At 42.7% G+C, this 16,583-nt stretch overlaps 1 protein-coding gene across 1 annotated transcript; it reads left to right on the top strand.

Annotated features, from left to right (window-relative positions):
- Window positions 1–4: 4 nt before the first annotated feature.
- On the top strand, window positions 5–16,583 carry Mphosph10 (M-phase phosphoprotein 10). The gene is made up of 11 exons (XM_006975837.4): window positions 5–506; window positions 2,140–2,821; window positions 3,398–3,546; window positions 4,834–5,002; window positions 7,083–7,224; window positions 8,579–8,646; window positions 9,947–10,084; window positions 12,007–12,117; window positions 14,324–14,431; window positions 15,772–16,002; window positions 16,357–16,583. Exons 1-11 carry the CDS (start codon window positions 418–420, stop codon window positions 16,504–16,506), a joined length of 2,037 nt encoding a protein of 678 aa, XP_006975899.1. The 5' UTR covers window positions 5–417; the 3' UTR covers window positions 16,507–16,583.

The following is a 16,583-nucleotide window of genomic DNA, read 5'->3' as shown; positions in this document are numbered from 1 at the left end:
CGTCTACAGAGGGCGGGGAAAAACGACGCAGTGACTGGGCGCGGGACGGGGATCTTTGCGGATGCTGCGTGAAGCGAGCTGCTCTTCCGTTACGTTGAAAATACTTATTGGATCTATAGCAGAAACAGAAAGCAATCACTCGACATCACTTGTAGTTCTCTTAGAAATACAGAACAAGGCATTTGGAGGAAGAGCCAAGGCGCTCGGGACGACCAATAGCTCTTTTCGGTTTTCTGCCCCGCCTCCACGCATGCCCAATAGAAAGGTTCTCAGTGCTATAGGCACCGTCTGGGTGCACGGCCGGAACCTGTGCGTGGCGGAACCTTTGGCTCTGAGCTTCAGGTTGCGGAAGGTACATGTTTGTCGCGCGGCTTCCGGTCGGCTCTCAGCCTGCGCGTGGTGCCTTAGTTCGCAGCTATGGCACCTCGCGTGACCCGCCGACAGACCCTGGAACGGTGTCTGAGGGAAGTCAAGAAAGCCACCAGCCGACCCGAGTGTTTCCTCACGTAAGTTCAGATCCAGGCCTGGGAAAGCGGCCCGCATCGCACGGGTTCCGGGCGGGCCGGTGTTCGGCAACTTCTGAAAGACAGGAAGGGAAGTGCAGGTCCCGTAACCCCAATTTCAGACAGTTTTTATTCTCTTGGCCTGTCAAAAGTTTATCAGTGAAAGCCGGACAGTGCATATTTCCTAGGTGTATGCTCTTGAAATAAAGCTCAGTTATTAGCGTCCAGAGAGACTTATGCACACATTGCACTTCTGAATGTGTGTCCTCAAAGTACCCACCGCTTACCAGTCTTTAAACTTTATTGAAAGTACGTACTTGGTGCTTGTCAATTATGCACTTTGACGACTGAGTTTGAAAATTAGGGCAGACTTCTATCTTTCTTCCTAGCACTTCTATTAAAGTCTGTAAAACTATGACAGATTTTTATTGCAAATCCATACTCTTTGGCATCACAGATTCACTGTGTCCAAAATAGAACCCCCTCCCTCATATACTCTTCTCTTCCCTGAAGTCATTTACCCATTCCCACTACCTAAGTTACCTTTACTGCCTCAGTAAATGACACTTCTGTCATTTTATTTATCCATAGTCAGATTGTCTACTTCCTGGGTGTCATCATTTTTCTCTATTTCTTGTATTTCCTCTGTCTGATTCGTTAGCATCCTGTGAATCCTGTCTACAGTATATTTATTTAGACTTTGGTTCCTATTTGCCATACTCACTGTTGTGACTCCAACATAGACCTCTGACATCCTTTGGGAAGCTGCTTAAGCTTCCTCACACATCTACCATTATTATAATTTCTCTTTCCAAATTGTAAGTCATCGTTTCATCCTTCCCCTTGCAGCTTTCTGTGTTCTCAGTATACTTAAAGCGACCCTGGTCTGGGTCCTGGTCCCGCCTCACCCCCCCCCCCCCCCAATAATCTCAGGTTCACACTCTGCTTCCTTAATCACACTGTAGCTGTCTGGGTCTTGTTCTTCACATTGCCTGAACTCTTATCTTTTCCAGGGAATATGTTCTAAAGGTTTCTTAGAACCAGAATACATGTTTCCAGATCTTTACTAGGTAGTCTTTTTTACCCGTAGGTCTCAATCTGTAGGTCTCATTTCAGAGGTCATATCCTTAGAGAAATTTTCCCAAACTTACAGCCAAATGGTAATCACTTGTCCGGTGAGTAATAAAAAGTGTATATTATTAAGCAGGTTTGAGAATTCCTTTTGTTTTGTTTTTGGAGACAGGATTTCTCTGTGTAACTTTGGCTGCCCTGGAACTCACTCTGTAGACCAGGCTGGCCTCGAACTTAGAGAGATCCACCTACCTCTACCCCCTGAGCGCAGGGATTAAAGGTGTGCGCCACTACCGCCCAGCTGCAGGTTTGAGAATTTGAGGCTAACTTAGTGGGTATCTCCAGGCAAGTAGATGTGTAGTGATTGTCCAGCTTACAACCTATGCAGCAAAGTCATATACTTCTGGCTCACCAGCAAGATACACATTGTGGGGAGCCAGGGTCTTTACTTAAAATTGATGCTTCATTTACATTTTATTTTGCAAATAAGGTATGTTTTTTTTTTATTTCAAAATGCTTGATATTTTGTATATAATTCATCTCACTTAATCTCCTTTCCCAATAGGATTCAAAATGGACTAGCATCAAACTTCACTTCTCTAACAAAAGTTCTTTATGATTTTAATAAAATATTAGAGAATGGCCGAATCTCTGGAAGTCCTTTACAAAAACTTGAGATAAATAGTTTTGATGATGAGCAGATTTGGCAACAACTAGAATTGCAAAATGAACCAATCTTAGAGTACTTCCAAAATGCAGTTAGTGAAACAATTGAGGATGAAGATCTCAGCCTTCTCCCAGAGAGTGAAGATCAGGAGTGTGAAGAGGAGGCCTCAGAGCTGGAGGTTGACAGCCAGGAGAACCTAGAGACTGATGAGGAGGAAGAACAGCTGTCAGATGTGGGTGGTGATGTTCCTAAAGGGGGTGAGAGACCCCAAAGGTCAGGCAGATCTGACCCAAGGACAAGTCCCATTTTCAGTGATGAGGACTCCGACCTTGACTTTGATATTAGCAAATTGGAACAGCAGACCAAGATGCAAATCAAACCACCTGGAAAACCAAGAGAAAAGTCTGTAGTGGACGACAAATTCTTCAAACTCTCTGAAATGGAGAACTTTTTAGAAAAAATAGAAAAAGAAGAGGAAAAAAGACCTGAGGATGAAGAGGAGGAGGAAGATATTGACCTTTTTGAAGACATTGATTCGGATGAAGATGAGGGAGGGCTGTTTGGACGCCAGAAAATTAAGGTAAGGTTTTAGGGAAAGAAACTTTTAAATGTCATATTTTCCTAAGGAGAGATTTAATGTGCCTCAAAATTCATTTGAGCACAAACAAAGTATTGAAGAAATTAATTAAATTTAAAAGCTAAGCCAGTAGTGCAGGATGTAAGTGGGAGGCAGAGGTAGGGAAATTATGTGTTCAAAACCAGCCTGGGCTAAGTAATGAGACCCTGCCTCAAAAAACACTCCTCCCATGAACCCCTCAAATGAATATAAAAAAGAAAGAAATGGCTGAGAGAGGCTTTTAACAATTATTATATAGAGGATGGGTTTCTTTTTTAAATAATGGTAATTAGAAGTTTTGAGATATGAAATAGTATACTCTTATTTATGTGTTATGAGTAGGTGTGTACTTCCTTTCAATTTATTAGGCTTCCATTGTGAGGTAGTTAACTAGTTGCTAGTTTCCCTAGTAGCTATTTTTGCCTGGGGTAGTATTAAAGTTAGAAAGCAATTTGTATGTGTGTATAATATGCATAGGCACATGAGTGTTTTTATACAGTTTTCCATCTTTAAACTGTTTAAAAATGTTTTTTATTTTAGTCAAATAAAAGTTCCAGAAATCTGAAATACAAAGATTTTTTCGATCCAGTTGAAAGTGATGATGACATCACTAGTGTTGTTGATGATGAGCTGGGTTCAAACAAAGAGGAAGGATTTGCGGAGGAAGCAGAAGAAAGCATTTCTGAATCGTGAGCATTTTAAATCTTTCTTTAGTTTGTAAGCAGCAGTGGTCCAGTCATAGATGTAAAATACGTATTCAGAGTTGTCAGATACATAATAGAAGTTAGACTCTAAATCTAGTAGAAGGTTCCCTGATATCAGACAACTAGAAAAATATCTCTGAATTTCAAGGGACATGATGATTATTTAAAGAAGAAAATTTGCACCAGCAGTAGCAGTTAGCCTTTTATATTATAAGTAAGGACCTTGCAATTGGGTTTTGAGCCAGTAAAACATTGTTTTTGTTTTTTTGGTTTGGTTTGATTTTTTTTGTTTGTTTGTATGTTTGGTTGGTTGTTTTTTGTTTGTTTGTTTGTTTGTTTGTTTGTTTTTCTGAGACAGGGTTTCTTTCCCAAGCCCTGGTTGTCCTGAAACTCATTCTGTAGACCAGGCTGGCCTGGAACTAGATTCACCTGCCTCTGCCTCCCTAGTGCTGGGATTAAAGGCATGTACCACCACCACCACCCCTCCCCCCCATTATTTTTTAAAAAGTTTTCTTTAAGTTTATTTTATGTGTATGAGTTTTTGTTTACACATATGTCTGCTCACCAAGTGTGTGTTTGGTGCCTGAAAAGGCCAGAAGAAGGTGTTAGATCCCCTGAGCTGAGACTGAACATACCAAGGCACTGGATAGTTGTGAGTTATATGTGGGTGCTGGGAATTGAGTCCAGGTCTTCTGGAAGAGCAGCCAGTGTTCTTAGCCATCTTTCCAGCTCCTAATGTTATCTTTTAGTAAGCACTTTGTATCATGAGTTGATGAATAATGTATTCCATGTATTAATGCTTTCTATTCTGTTTCTACATAGCAACCATTTCACCTAAAGATCACTTCCTTAGCCAGGTGTAATGGCTCATGCCTTTGATCACAGCACTTGGGAGGCAGAGGCAGGAGGATTTCTGTGAGTTTTAGGCCAGCCTAGTCTATCAAGGGACTTGAGCCAGTGAGATGGTGACTTAGTAGATAAAAGTACTTGCCATGCAGCCTGGTGACCTAAGTTTGATCCCCTAAACCCACAAGTTTTTCTCTGACCTCCACATGCATGTTGTGGTACACATATCGCCCACACATGTCATGCATACAAAATAATAATAAATAAATTAAAGTTAAAAAAAAGAATTCTTTTTGTTCTTTGGAGCCTTAGCTACCCTGGGAGTTCTGAATATTGAATGGCATTAGGTGTTAAAAAGGAATGTTTATCTTTGTATTCGTAGTGGTTTGTGGTGTTCTCCCTTTGATAACTGTCTTGCTGTTGTAGGGATGAAGATAACGACCTGGAAGAAAGTGAGGATGGTGAGCAACATAAAGAAGGCTTGAAAAGAGTGACCTTTGCTTTGCCAGAGGATGGGGATGAAGATACAAGTCCCTTAGCTGTAAAGCAAGAATCTGATGAAGTCAAATCCTCTTTTGAAAAGAGACAGGAGAAGGTAATTCCTAGGAATTCTGTTACATATTCAACATGGTGGAAACTCACCAACCTACTCTTGTAAAAACAAAGGCCTTGCTCACTAAAGATTATGTATACTGAGCTAGGTATTGTGCATTCCTGTAAATCCAGTCTTGGGAGGTTGAGGTAGGAGGATTGTGTCCAGTTCAAGGACAACCTGGAAACCTGCCTGGGCTATGTAGCCTACCCTCTCTCATTAAAAAAAGAAAAACCTGCCAGGTGGTGGTAGCACACGCCTTTAATCCCAGCACTTGGGAGGCAGAGTCAGGTGGATCTCTGTGAGTTCGAGGCCAGCCTGATCTACAGAACGAGATCCAGGACAGGCACCAAAGCTACACAGAGAAACCCTGTCTCAAAAAACAAACAAAAAAAACCCTGCATATACTGTATATAGATATCACATGAAAAGCATCTTATAATTTGTATAAGTTAGTGCCTCCATTTCCTAGCCTGTAGCCTTGATTTTGGAGCCAGATTTGTAAAATCTTTTTTTCTCTGTGCTTGTTTTCCTGACTGGGATGCTTCTGCTCAGTCATCCTGTGACCCTCTTTTAACTGTTTCAGCTGCTGCAGGAGGTATGTCTCTTAAGTGAATACCAGACAGATGATAGGCAACTTGATTTTAGTAACTTTAACTTGGCGCTTGTCCTTCGGGTCTGTCATTTATTCATGTTAGAATTACATCACACAGAAATGAGAGCAAGTAGAAAGTGAAATACCAAGATTACCTAAGGAATTATTTTTCAAAAGCAATTCGAATTAAGTCCAGGATTGTCACTGTGTCCCTAGAAGAGATAGGAAGTCTAGAGGCAATAACTTTCTAAGGAGTTACTGCCCTAGTGTTTTCTCACCTCCGACCACCAAAAATATTTGGTTTCACCGAGGAATTATGCAGACCTTCAAGAAATAAATAATGTCATGTTTAGTTGATGCCCACATATAAAAAGTGAAGCAGGCCGGGCGGTGGTGGCGCACGCCTTTAATCCCAGCACTCGGGAGGCAGAGGCAGGCGGATCTCTGTGAGTTCGAGGCCAGCCTGGTCTCCAAAGCGAGTTCCAGGAAAGGCGCAAAGCTACACAGAGAAACCCTGTCTCGAAAAACCAAAAAAAAAAAAAAAAGAAATGTTTTGCCGGGCGGTGGTGGCGCACGCCTTTAATCCCAGCACTCGGGAGGCAGAGCCAGGCGGATCTCTGTGAGTTCGAGGCCAGCCTGGGCTACCAAGTGAGCTCCAGGAAAGGCGCAAAGCTATGCAGAGAAACCCTGTCTCGAAAAACCAAAAAAAAAAAAGTGAAGCAGAATTTATAGACAAGACTAACTATATCTGACTCATGTAAACGTGTAAATATCCATTCTTGGGTAGTGGTACACAAATCCAAAATAATGAGAGAGCAATGCCACCAAATCAGATGAGCCTCAGTCGTTTAATTCAGTATAAGGTAATCAAGCATAATTCTTGGCTTCAGAGATGGAGGAGAAAAACATGATCAGCTCCATGGATGTCAGGGAGATTTAACCATATTTTATTCATTTTTTTTAATTCAGTGAGCTACAGATACATCAGGTCCAAAGCTGCCGTCATGGTTACAGGCCAGATTCTAGAAACATCTGTTTAACAAGAATCAGACAAAATGTCCACTGTGACCTACCTTCTATTTTAGACTTGTCAGTGTGGCATCAAAAGCAAAAGCTGAGGAAGGCTACAGTGAAAGTGTTGTTCCTTGCAAAGGATCCTGGGCAGACCTAACAAGTGAGCCGAAGGGCGAGTTGGGAAACAGGAGGACTCCAAGATAAAACCGGCCTTTGTCTGCCAATGGCTCTAAGATTGTCTGTGACAGGGTGGAGATGAGACATTCAGGTGTGGAGTCAAGAGCCAGGCTCCGTCAAAGCGAATATCAGACAAAACTCACTTTAGGATGTTGTGATAATTAAGTGTGCTAGTGGCTTGTGCGGATTTAGATCATTTGGATAGAACAGAGCCCCCCGAATAGACCCAGAGCTTCTGGAGAGCTTGGTGCATTAGTAAGTACAGCACTTCAAAATAACTGCTGTCTTATTTCCTAGATGAATGAGAAAATCGCATCTTTGGAAAAAGAGTTGTTGGAAAAAAAGCCTTGGCAGCTTCAAGGGGAAGTGACGGCCCAGAAGCGGCCAGAGAACAGCCTGCTGGAGGAGACGCTCCACTTTGACCATGCTGTCAGGATGGGTATGGTGCCTCCCATGCTTCTGCAGCTGCCTTCCTCTGGGCTTTTTCTCTAGTTCCAGTTCAGAAAGATTCTGAGTCATGTCTGTTTCCTTCCTGCTTTTTGTTGTAAAAATTTGCAGCCATCCAGAAAAGTGTAGTGGCTGTCTGTATGCCATTGAACTGAACTCACCAGTTGGTATCAGTTTACAATCTTTGCCTTAGGTCTCCAGTGTATGCCTCTCCCCCATCATTAAAAATGAATTGTCAGGAGCTGGGGAGATGGCTCAGTGGGTAAAGTTCTTGCTCTGCAAGCATGTGGACCCAAGTTGGGGTTCCCCAGCACCCACATGAAAAGATCCTGTAATCTTAGCACTGAGGAGGCAGAGATGGGAGAATGGCTGGAGATTGCTGACCAGTTAGTCTAGGGGAATTGATGTCTGTAGGTTTGGTTAGAGGCCCTGCCTCAAAAAAATAAAGTGGAGGGCATTCAAGCAAGGTCCCAGCCTTGACCTCTGGCCTACACATGACACATATGCAAGTGTGCACATGCGTGTACTCACTCAGAAGGACAGGTGCCAATATCTTGACACTTAACTGCTAAGGAGGGTGATGTCCCAGGGCATTGGGATGGAAAGCAGGCATGGTGGCCTATCTTAGCTCACGAGAGGTTGAGGCAGAAGGCTCAGAAGTTCAAAGTCATCTTCAGGTTACTTGGCAGGTTTGAGACCAGCCTGGGCTGTGTGAGACCCTGTTTCAATACACACACACACACACACACACACACACACACACACACACACACACACACACACACAGAGGGAGTTCTGCATTTGAACCTTTTTCTTCCTTTCTCTCTTTCTTTCTCTCTCTCTCCCTCCCTCCCTTCCTCCCTCCCTCCCTCCCTCCCTCCCTCCCTTCCTTTCTTTCTTCCTTTCTTCCTTTCTTAACAGATATTTTCTGCATAGCTCTGTCTGTCTTGAAACTCACTCTGGAGACCAGGTTGGCCTTTAACTCAGATCCGCCTGCCTCTACACTTAAAGGCGTGTGCCATCACACCCAGCTTTGAACTTCATGGATGCAACAAAGAACTTGATTAGAACTTGTTCACAATTAAACTAATTGTGTACTGTGTACTGTGTACTTGATTAGAACTTGTTCACAATTAAACTAATTGTGTACTGTGTACTGTGTACAGTGTACTGTGACAGCGTGCAGGCCTAGAAACAGAATACTATAAGAAATTCTCCCCTGTCTGATTTAGAAGGTGTAGGGTTGGCCTGAGAATTTGTATTTTTAGTAAGTTCCCAGGTACTGCTTATGTTGAGAATCCCTGATCTGATGTGCATTTTTCTAACAAACACTTTGTTTCTTTTAGCCCCTGTAATCACAGAGGAAACTACCCTCCATTTAGAAGATATCATTAAACAGAGGATAAGAGATCAGGTCAGTAAGAATGGAGTGGGTTTTAATTTAATTCTCACTGTAATATTTAGAAATAATGCTTTCTTAATTTTTATTTGATCCTCTTGACTTTAAAGCCCTTACACTGGACACAGTGATTTTCACCTTCACTGTAGGACATAGCTCTTTGTTCATACCCAAGAAAGTAAGGTGCCTGATGGGACGGTGGCCAGGGCCATTGCTAGCATCATCTGTTCTGAATCTTGTTGACTAGGTGGTAATGGGGCTTATGATGGGCATCTGGCTCGCTGTGGTCAAACCCATGGCCCTTCCTCCGTCGAGGCACAGTATCTGCTGTAATAAATCAAGGGTGGATCTTTTCAGGTGTTAATGGCCCAGCAAAGAATTTTTGGTAGTTGATCTGGTTTTGTAAGCTTGGAATAAAAACAGGCATTATGTGACAAGTATATGACACTTGTCTCACTAGAGATGCTTCCTTAATGTGTCGAAAAGGGAGGAGCAAGAGCAGAGGGTTCAATATGAGAGGATCAGAGAGAATCTTAAAATTTGGAATGAAGTACAGAACCTAGGTTAATTTAATCACATAGTAAGGTGGGCTGAAGAAATGGCTCTAAAATAAAATAATCTAAGGGCTGGTGGTGTGGCTCTGTTAGAGCTCTTGGCTTGGCATATTCGAGGCTCTGGTTCAATTCCTAGCAAATGGTTACAAGGAAATTAAAGTGGGTAATAAGAGAAAGACTAATTTTAAAGTAAAGACAGAAGGATATTTGGGCTAATGTCCTCTTTGCTCTTCATCATGCTTTATTATTTGCTACTTGAGAAAAAAAATCACTTTTTTTTCTGTTGAGAGAGAGGGTCTTACTGTGTAGCCCTGGCTGTGTAGACCAGGCTTGTTTAGAACTCACAGATCTACCTACCTGTGCCTCTAAAGTTCCAGGATTAAGGTGTAGGCCATCACATCTAACACTTTTTTAGTTATTATTATTATTATTATTATTATTATTATTATTATTATTGAGACAGGGTTTCACGTGCCCGTAGATGACCCTGGAACTCACTAAATAGCCTGAGATGACCTCGAACTTCTGATACTCCTTCAACCTTTCAAGTACTGGTATTGTGGGCATGGACTACTATGCCCTGTTTATGTGGGCCTGAGGATGAACCCAAGGCTTTATGCATGCCATACAAGCATTCTACTACCTGAGCTGTGTCCCTGCCCCAGATAATCACTTTTGAAGTTGAAAATTAATTTCTTTACTATCGCTCTTATGGGGCATAGAAGTCAACGTTGGAATCTATGAACATATTTGCATTTCAGGCTTGGGATGATGTAGAACGAAAAGAAAAACCCAAAGAGGATGCGTATGAGTATAAGAAGCGTTTAACGTTAGACCACGAGAAGAGCAAGCTGAGCCTTGCTGAGATTTATGAGCAGGAGTATATCAAACTCAACCAGGTAAGCTGACCAAGGCCAGGCTGTGACTACTAAAGGGTAGAAGAGGAGAAGCAGATCTTCAGTCAGTCCTGATCTAATCCAGCTCTCAGATACCTGTGCAACAGCACATGCTGGGAGCAGAGGGCTCTAATGTTCCCCTGAATGTGAGGGAGGTGGGGCTTGCTCTGTAAAGAGCATTGGCAATCCATATTTGTATAATCAGCTATTGACTTTCCAGCACTTATTTTAGGGTATTGTTATTCTAAAATCATATTTATTGGTATTTGAAGTAATTGATGTATTTTATATCTTTATGAAATGATCTTGATCTTTAGGCTGTTTTTATTTGTTTGTCTTTTCTTAAATTCTAAAATTAATCTAGTTAAATAGCAGGACAAGGACATATCCTGGGAAGACTTCTTTCTTCACCCTGGGTTTACTGGGATGAGCATTGCTGACATGTCATCTGACCTGGGCCCCAGGCACAGAGTCAGTAACTTCTTACTCCTGTGCCCCACCCCCTGCCTCTGCCTCTGGCTTAATTATGAAGAACAAAAGCCAGCAAACAAAAGTCCATCTTAGCCTTTCACAGTGCACACTGGGGGCCAAGGGAAGAACAAATAAAAAATTACCTGACTCTGTAGAATTAAATGGCCGTCGTTTTCATATTAGTGTGATTAATCTGAATAAATCTTGAACAGATTACATTCATATAACATAAAAAACATTTTTTGACACAGTGTCAGACATGATGGTGCACTCCTAAAATCCTAGAGCTCAGGAGACTCATAAGAAGGATGATCACATTTTGAGTTGGTTCTGTGCTGCATAGTGAGACTGTCTTGAAAAACCAAGTAAATGAATAATTCAGAGGCACCTGTTGCAGTTCTTTTCTGTAGTTCCCCAGTCCTCGCTCACCAGTCTGCTGCTTCCTGTTCCTTCTGCTCGGCTACCGTACACTGAGTTCTGTGAATCTGCCTGTCTTGGACATTTTGTATAAAGTCCCACAGTGTGTGCCTTCCATGTTGCATTATGTCTTTATGTTGGCCGCAAATGTCAGCACTTTGTTTCTGTTTTCTTGCTGGATAATGTCCCGTTTATATATGTCCACGGTTTCTTGACTATTCTTCAGTTGATAAGCATGGAAACTTTTCCCACCTTCTGGATATAGTAAATCCTACTCTGTGTGTGTGTGTGTGTGTGTGTGTGTGTGTGTGTGTGTGTGCGCGCGCCTAAGTGTATCTACTTTAGTTTCCTTGGGTTTGTGTCAGGAGGGAAATGCTCTTTAACCTTCTGTGAACTGCCAAGCTTGCTGCCATTGTGGCTACATCATTTTACTTTGCTACCAGTAATTGCCAGGGTTCACATTTCCTCTTCCTCACTAACATTTGTTAATTTTCTTTAAATTTAGTGATCCTACTGTGGGTAGCTTAATCTTTGGGGGAAAATACCCAAGGACTTAAAGTATTAGTTCTTAATGTCAGAGGTAATGGGTACTAAAATGTGCGCCCCTTGTGGTCTTTGCTAGGCATTGGCAGCATTATGTACCTTTAATTTTCCTCTTGGAACCTTCTTTTCTCCTTCCTTTTTAAAACAAAGTAACACTATGTAACCCAAACTGGTCTTGAGCTGCAGTACTCCTGCCTCAGCCCAGAATGTCGGGAATTACTGGTAGCACCGGCATCCCTGGCTGGGGTGATTTGTTTTTGTGTGAGACAAGATCTCACTCTGTAGTCCTGTCTGATCCCAAGCTCACAGAGATCTGCCTGCCTCTGCCTCTCAAGTACTGGAATTAAAGGATTGTGCCACCACGTTGAGCTGGAATGCTGCTGGATAGTTAAAGTTGTGGTTCTGAGAAACCAGGGGTACTCTCATTGCCTATAACGTTTTATCTGTGGTCCACTATTAAACTACTTCATCTGATACTGACCTTACTCGCTTAGCAAAAAACTGAAGAAGAAGAAAATCCAGAGCATGTAGAAATTCAGAAGATGATGGATTCTCTCTTCCTAAAATTGGATGCCCTATCAAACTTCCACTTCATCCCCAAACCGGTATGTGAATTAACCGTTGGTTCAGTGTAAAAACAGCATATGTAAACTTATAGCTCTGGGGAGTCCCGCTTTTCAGTTCGTATGAGGACACACTTCTGTAAGTTACAGCAGGGCTTCTGTAAGTGAGGCTCACCTTGTTTCTGGGTTAATTCTGCCTCTGTTCTGCTTCACCCCGACCTCCAGCAGGCCCCTCCCTGGTCACCTTCGGTTCTGAGCCTCAGTGGTTCCTCCTCTCCTGACCCTCTCGGTTGGGTTTAATTGTGTGATGGTGTCTATCTCTCATGTTGATGGATGCCTGCTGCAAGTCATGTTAGGTACTTCGTTTATATCACTTTCACTGTCCAAAACACTAAGGTGTTTTTACTGGTTTGCAGATGAGCAAACTGAAGCTTGGAATGTGGGAGGGCAGAGCTAACACTGGGCCCATGTGCTCTGCACTGCTTACTGTGTTCTGTCCAGTGCCAGGCTTCCCAGCCCCCTTTCCAGTCTGAGTCCTTCCTGGGCTGGCTGAGAATCTCGTGACTCCCTGAAACTCCGTCTACTTATGAACACCTGCCGGTGTTTTTCATGTGTTGCCCTTTGGTGTCTCTTGTGAAGGTGTTTAAATGTTATGAACTAAAGACTGGTCTAGATGTCAGAAGCATGCAGAGGCCGAAGGAAAACATCAGGTGTTTTCCTCTGTTGCTCCTTTTGATACAAGGTCTCTTCATTGATTGAGTCTGAAGGTCACTGTTTCAGATAGACTGATTTGTCAGTGAGCTCCCAGATTCTGCCTGTCTCCCCTTCCCCAGCGCTGGACGTAACAGGCGTGTGCAGATATGCCCACTTCTTTTTTTTTTTCTTTTTTTTTTTTTTTTTTTCCTTTTTTTTTCTTTTTTCTTTTTTTTTTTTTAATTACGGGAAGGAGTCACACCATACAACAGGCCCACGGGGGAGGTTTATTGAGGGGAAGGGAGAGGAGGGGAGAGAAGGGAGCAGAGACCAGTCCCTGGGGATGAGAGGGAGGGAGGAAGGGAGGGGTGAGGAGGAGAGAGGGGGAGAGAGGGGAGAGAAGAGGAGAGAGGAGGGGGAGGGGGGAGAAGAGATATGCCCACTTCTTATATGGAGACAGGTGGTTTGAATTTAGATCCTCCATCTTTTGCAGTAAGCACCTAGCCCAACAAACCATTTCCCTGGCCTCTGTTTTTGCCTCGGTTTAAAGGATGTTGTTCTTGTTTTGCATTTAACTTTTCAGCAATGCCCATGGCTGTTACAGGTTCCTCTCATATTTTTTTCATATCCGGGTCTCTGCAGACACGAACTGTTCACTAGCTGCCATGTTGTATTGTGTCTTGAGATTGCCTCTCTGTTTCTGTTTGATTGTGGGGGAGCACAGAATTTCTCATGAATATCTAAACAGTGGCCCAGTTGAAAGAGATGTTTTTTTTTCACATTCCATATTTTCTTGCTTAGACTTAGGATCCTGTCCTATTTCTCATGTGTCTTTGCTCTTTTGACATTTCCCTGGAACATTGTCCTCTGGGTGTGGCTTGAACACTGTTATCTTGAAATGACCGTCGCTGTGATTACCCACACAGCTCCTCACAAGATTGAGTGCATTAACATTCCCTCATGTACATTATTTTAGTTTTCACAAACAGTTTATACCATTTCATGCTAATATATAAAGATAGGTTTCCAGTAGTTTTTTTTGATTGTTTATCAATTAAGCTATATTTTTTTTCATATATTTCTTCAGAAAGCTTAGATTTTTCCATAACAAAAGGCAAGATGATAATAAGTCAATATATTTTATTAAGTGGATGGGATTGCATGGGAATGCCCCATAGGTGACATGGAGCAGTATCTGCATCAGAAACGTAGAGCTCGGAGCTGTAAATGCTATTGGAGTGGTCGGATGCTGCCTGTTGTCAGGACTGTCATCCAGTCTGTCATGCAGTCAGCACAGTAATGGTTTGGTTTTCAGTGTGTGTGGTTTTTTACAAATCCTCACATCAAAGCTGGGTGAGGCAACCCAGTAGGAGGAAAAGGGTTCTAAGAGCAGGTGAAAGTCAGAGACACCCCACTCCCACTGTGAGGAGTGCCCCCAAAACACCAAGCCAACAACCATAACATATATGCAGAGGAAGGCAACTCCATAAAGAACTTCTTGGACGATGTTTGCTCCATTTCCTTCTCCCCGCTAAATGCCTTATCTCTTTTCTAGCCTGTTCCTGAAATTAAAGTTGTATCGAATCTGCCAGCCATAACCATGGAGGAAGTAGCCCCAGTGAGTGTCAGTGATGCAGCCCTCCTGGCCCCAGAGGAAATCAAGGTAAGAAGCCAGGTGGAAATGTTTAGTAACTGCAAGTAAGGTCATTGTAGCCAGATACACATTTATTTAATGTGACTCTCTTGAGTTTCAGTTTTTATTCCAGTGTATCTCAGTAATTTCTAGATATGTCCTCCCACATCCCTGTAACTGAGTTGTACATCTGTGGATTCAACCAACTGCAGATTGAAACTAATCAGTCAAGAAAACTGAATCTGTATTGAACATGTGCAGACTTTACAACAGCTATGTGTGTGTAGTGTTTTCATTGTCCTGGGGTTTCATGGGATCCATGCACAAGTGTATGGAAACATGGATTTAGGCGATATACATAGTTCATTTTATATACAAGATTGGAGCATGTAGGAACTTGGGGTATCTGCAGGATCCTAGAATTGATCCTCTGTGACTATGGATACCTACATAGTGAGAGGAATGATTAGTTATAGAGTACTTAAAAACTCTTCTGTATTCAGACAGATATTAGGATTATTACAAGTGTTTTAAAGTACCTGTTTCAGTCCTGTGAAAATCCTGTAATACTTGAGTGTTTGCCCATCTCCACACTGATTTTTGTCCATAATAATCATAAAGTACAGTGTAGTGCTTATCAGCATTGAAGTCTAGACTCCAGTAGACCACTTGGACACTGGAACACATTGGTTATATCAGGTGCTGGCATCCTCTGACCCCTGAACATGGAAATTCTTGCCATACAGAAACAGTGGCTCTGGCAGGCCCGTATTCTCTGTTGGAGTGACATCCAGGTCTTTCTGTCTCACCTGCTTTGTTACATGTACAGCCAGCACTTCTGTCAGAACCTCTGCCATCTTGTGCCAGTGATAACCTGGCACGATGCGCTGACAGCCTAGGAGAAATGGGGATGTCACTCTTCACTAGAGACAAGATTCCCTGCTTCCTCTCTTCAGTGATCTCCAGGACCCCCTCATACAAACCCAGGGGGTGCCATTCACAGCTTAGAGCCAAGGCTGAGTCAGACATGTCCTGTGACCCATGTTGGAGAGTACCTGTTGGCCAGTACTGTGGGCCTGAGTGCCTAGTTCTCTGTTTCCTTCGTGAGTTCATTTGGGGCTGAACTCCCTGGGAGTCAGTTCTGGCAAAGAACAAAGTATAGGCTGTAGAGTCACCAGAGCTCCTTGGATCCAAACAGGGCTTGCTCTGCATCCTCGCCCACTGTGCCACAGACATCCAGCCATTGGCCACTGTGTGCATGCTCATCTTCTCGTCCCTCAGCAGACATTAGACTGGGATAACCGGCAGGGTGGTTGTTTAGGGTTTTTATTTACTTGGTGGGTTTTTTGTTTTGTTTTTCTTTTTAATAGGAGAAAAATAAAGCTGGAGATCTAAAAACAGCTGCTGAGAAAACAGCTACAGACAAGAAACGAGAGCGCAGGAAAAAGAAGTATCAGAAGCGTTTGAAAATAAAGGAAAAGGAGAAGCGGAGAAAATTGCTTGAAAAGAAGAACCCAGATCAGCCTGGGAAGTCCACCAGAGCGGCAGCTGCAGAGAAGCTGAAACAGTTGACCAAAACAGGCAAAGTGTCCTTGTTAAAGGTAAGTAGGAAGTGGCGCCTGTTGGGGGACTTCATGGCATGCTTTGGGCTGTCTCTCAACTAGGGTGTCAGAGCTGCCTCTGGGTTCTGGAGCACACTGCTCAGCGGTGGCCTCAGCACCCTTCAGACTTGCTGTAGACCTTAGCAGTGACAGGCCTGGCAGCAAGTTTCCTTCTCTCTTTTCCCTGAGATACAGGGTGTTGTGATAATGGAATGTATTTACGTAGCCGGTTGAGTTTTTGCAGTGGATTTTCATGTTTGTGCATCTGTTCATTGTTGTGATCATAATGTACTGTAGGCTTTGGGTTTTCTCATATAAGCACGTTTTGTAACATCTGTTTTGTTTTCACTGCAGGATGAACGGAAAGATAAGCCCTTAAAGTCATCTCAGGCATTCTTTTCTAAATTGCAAGATCAAGTAAAAATGCAGATTAACGATGCAAAACAACCAGGAAAGATAAAGAAGAAAAAGCAGGACATTTCTGTTCATAAATTAAAGTTGTAATATATTTGAATTCATGTATAAATCTGTAAGTTTCTGTCACTATTCTATTTTATAATAAATTCTTGAGGCCTGTCTTA

This window comes from Peromyscus maniculatus, chromosome 1 (assembly GCF_049852395.1).
Source record: "Peromyscus maniculatus bairdii isolate BWxNUB_F1_BW_parent chromosome 1, HU_Pman_BW_mat_3.1, whole genome shotgun sequence".
Lineage (NCBI taxonomy): Eukaryota > Metazoa > Chordata > Mammalia > Rodentia > Cricetidae > Peromyscus > Peromyscus maniculatus.
Note: the sequence above shows the minus strand (reverse complement) of the source record. Positions and strands in the feature narration are given on the sequence as shown.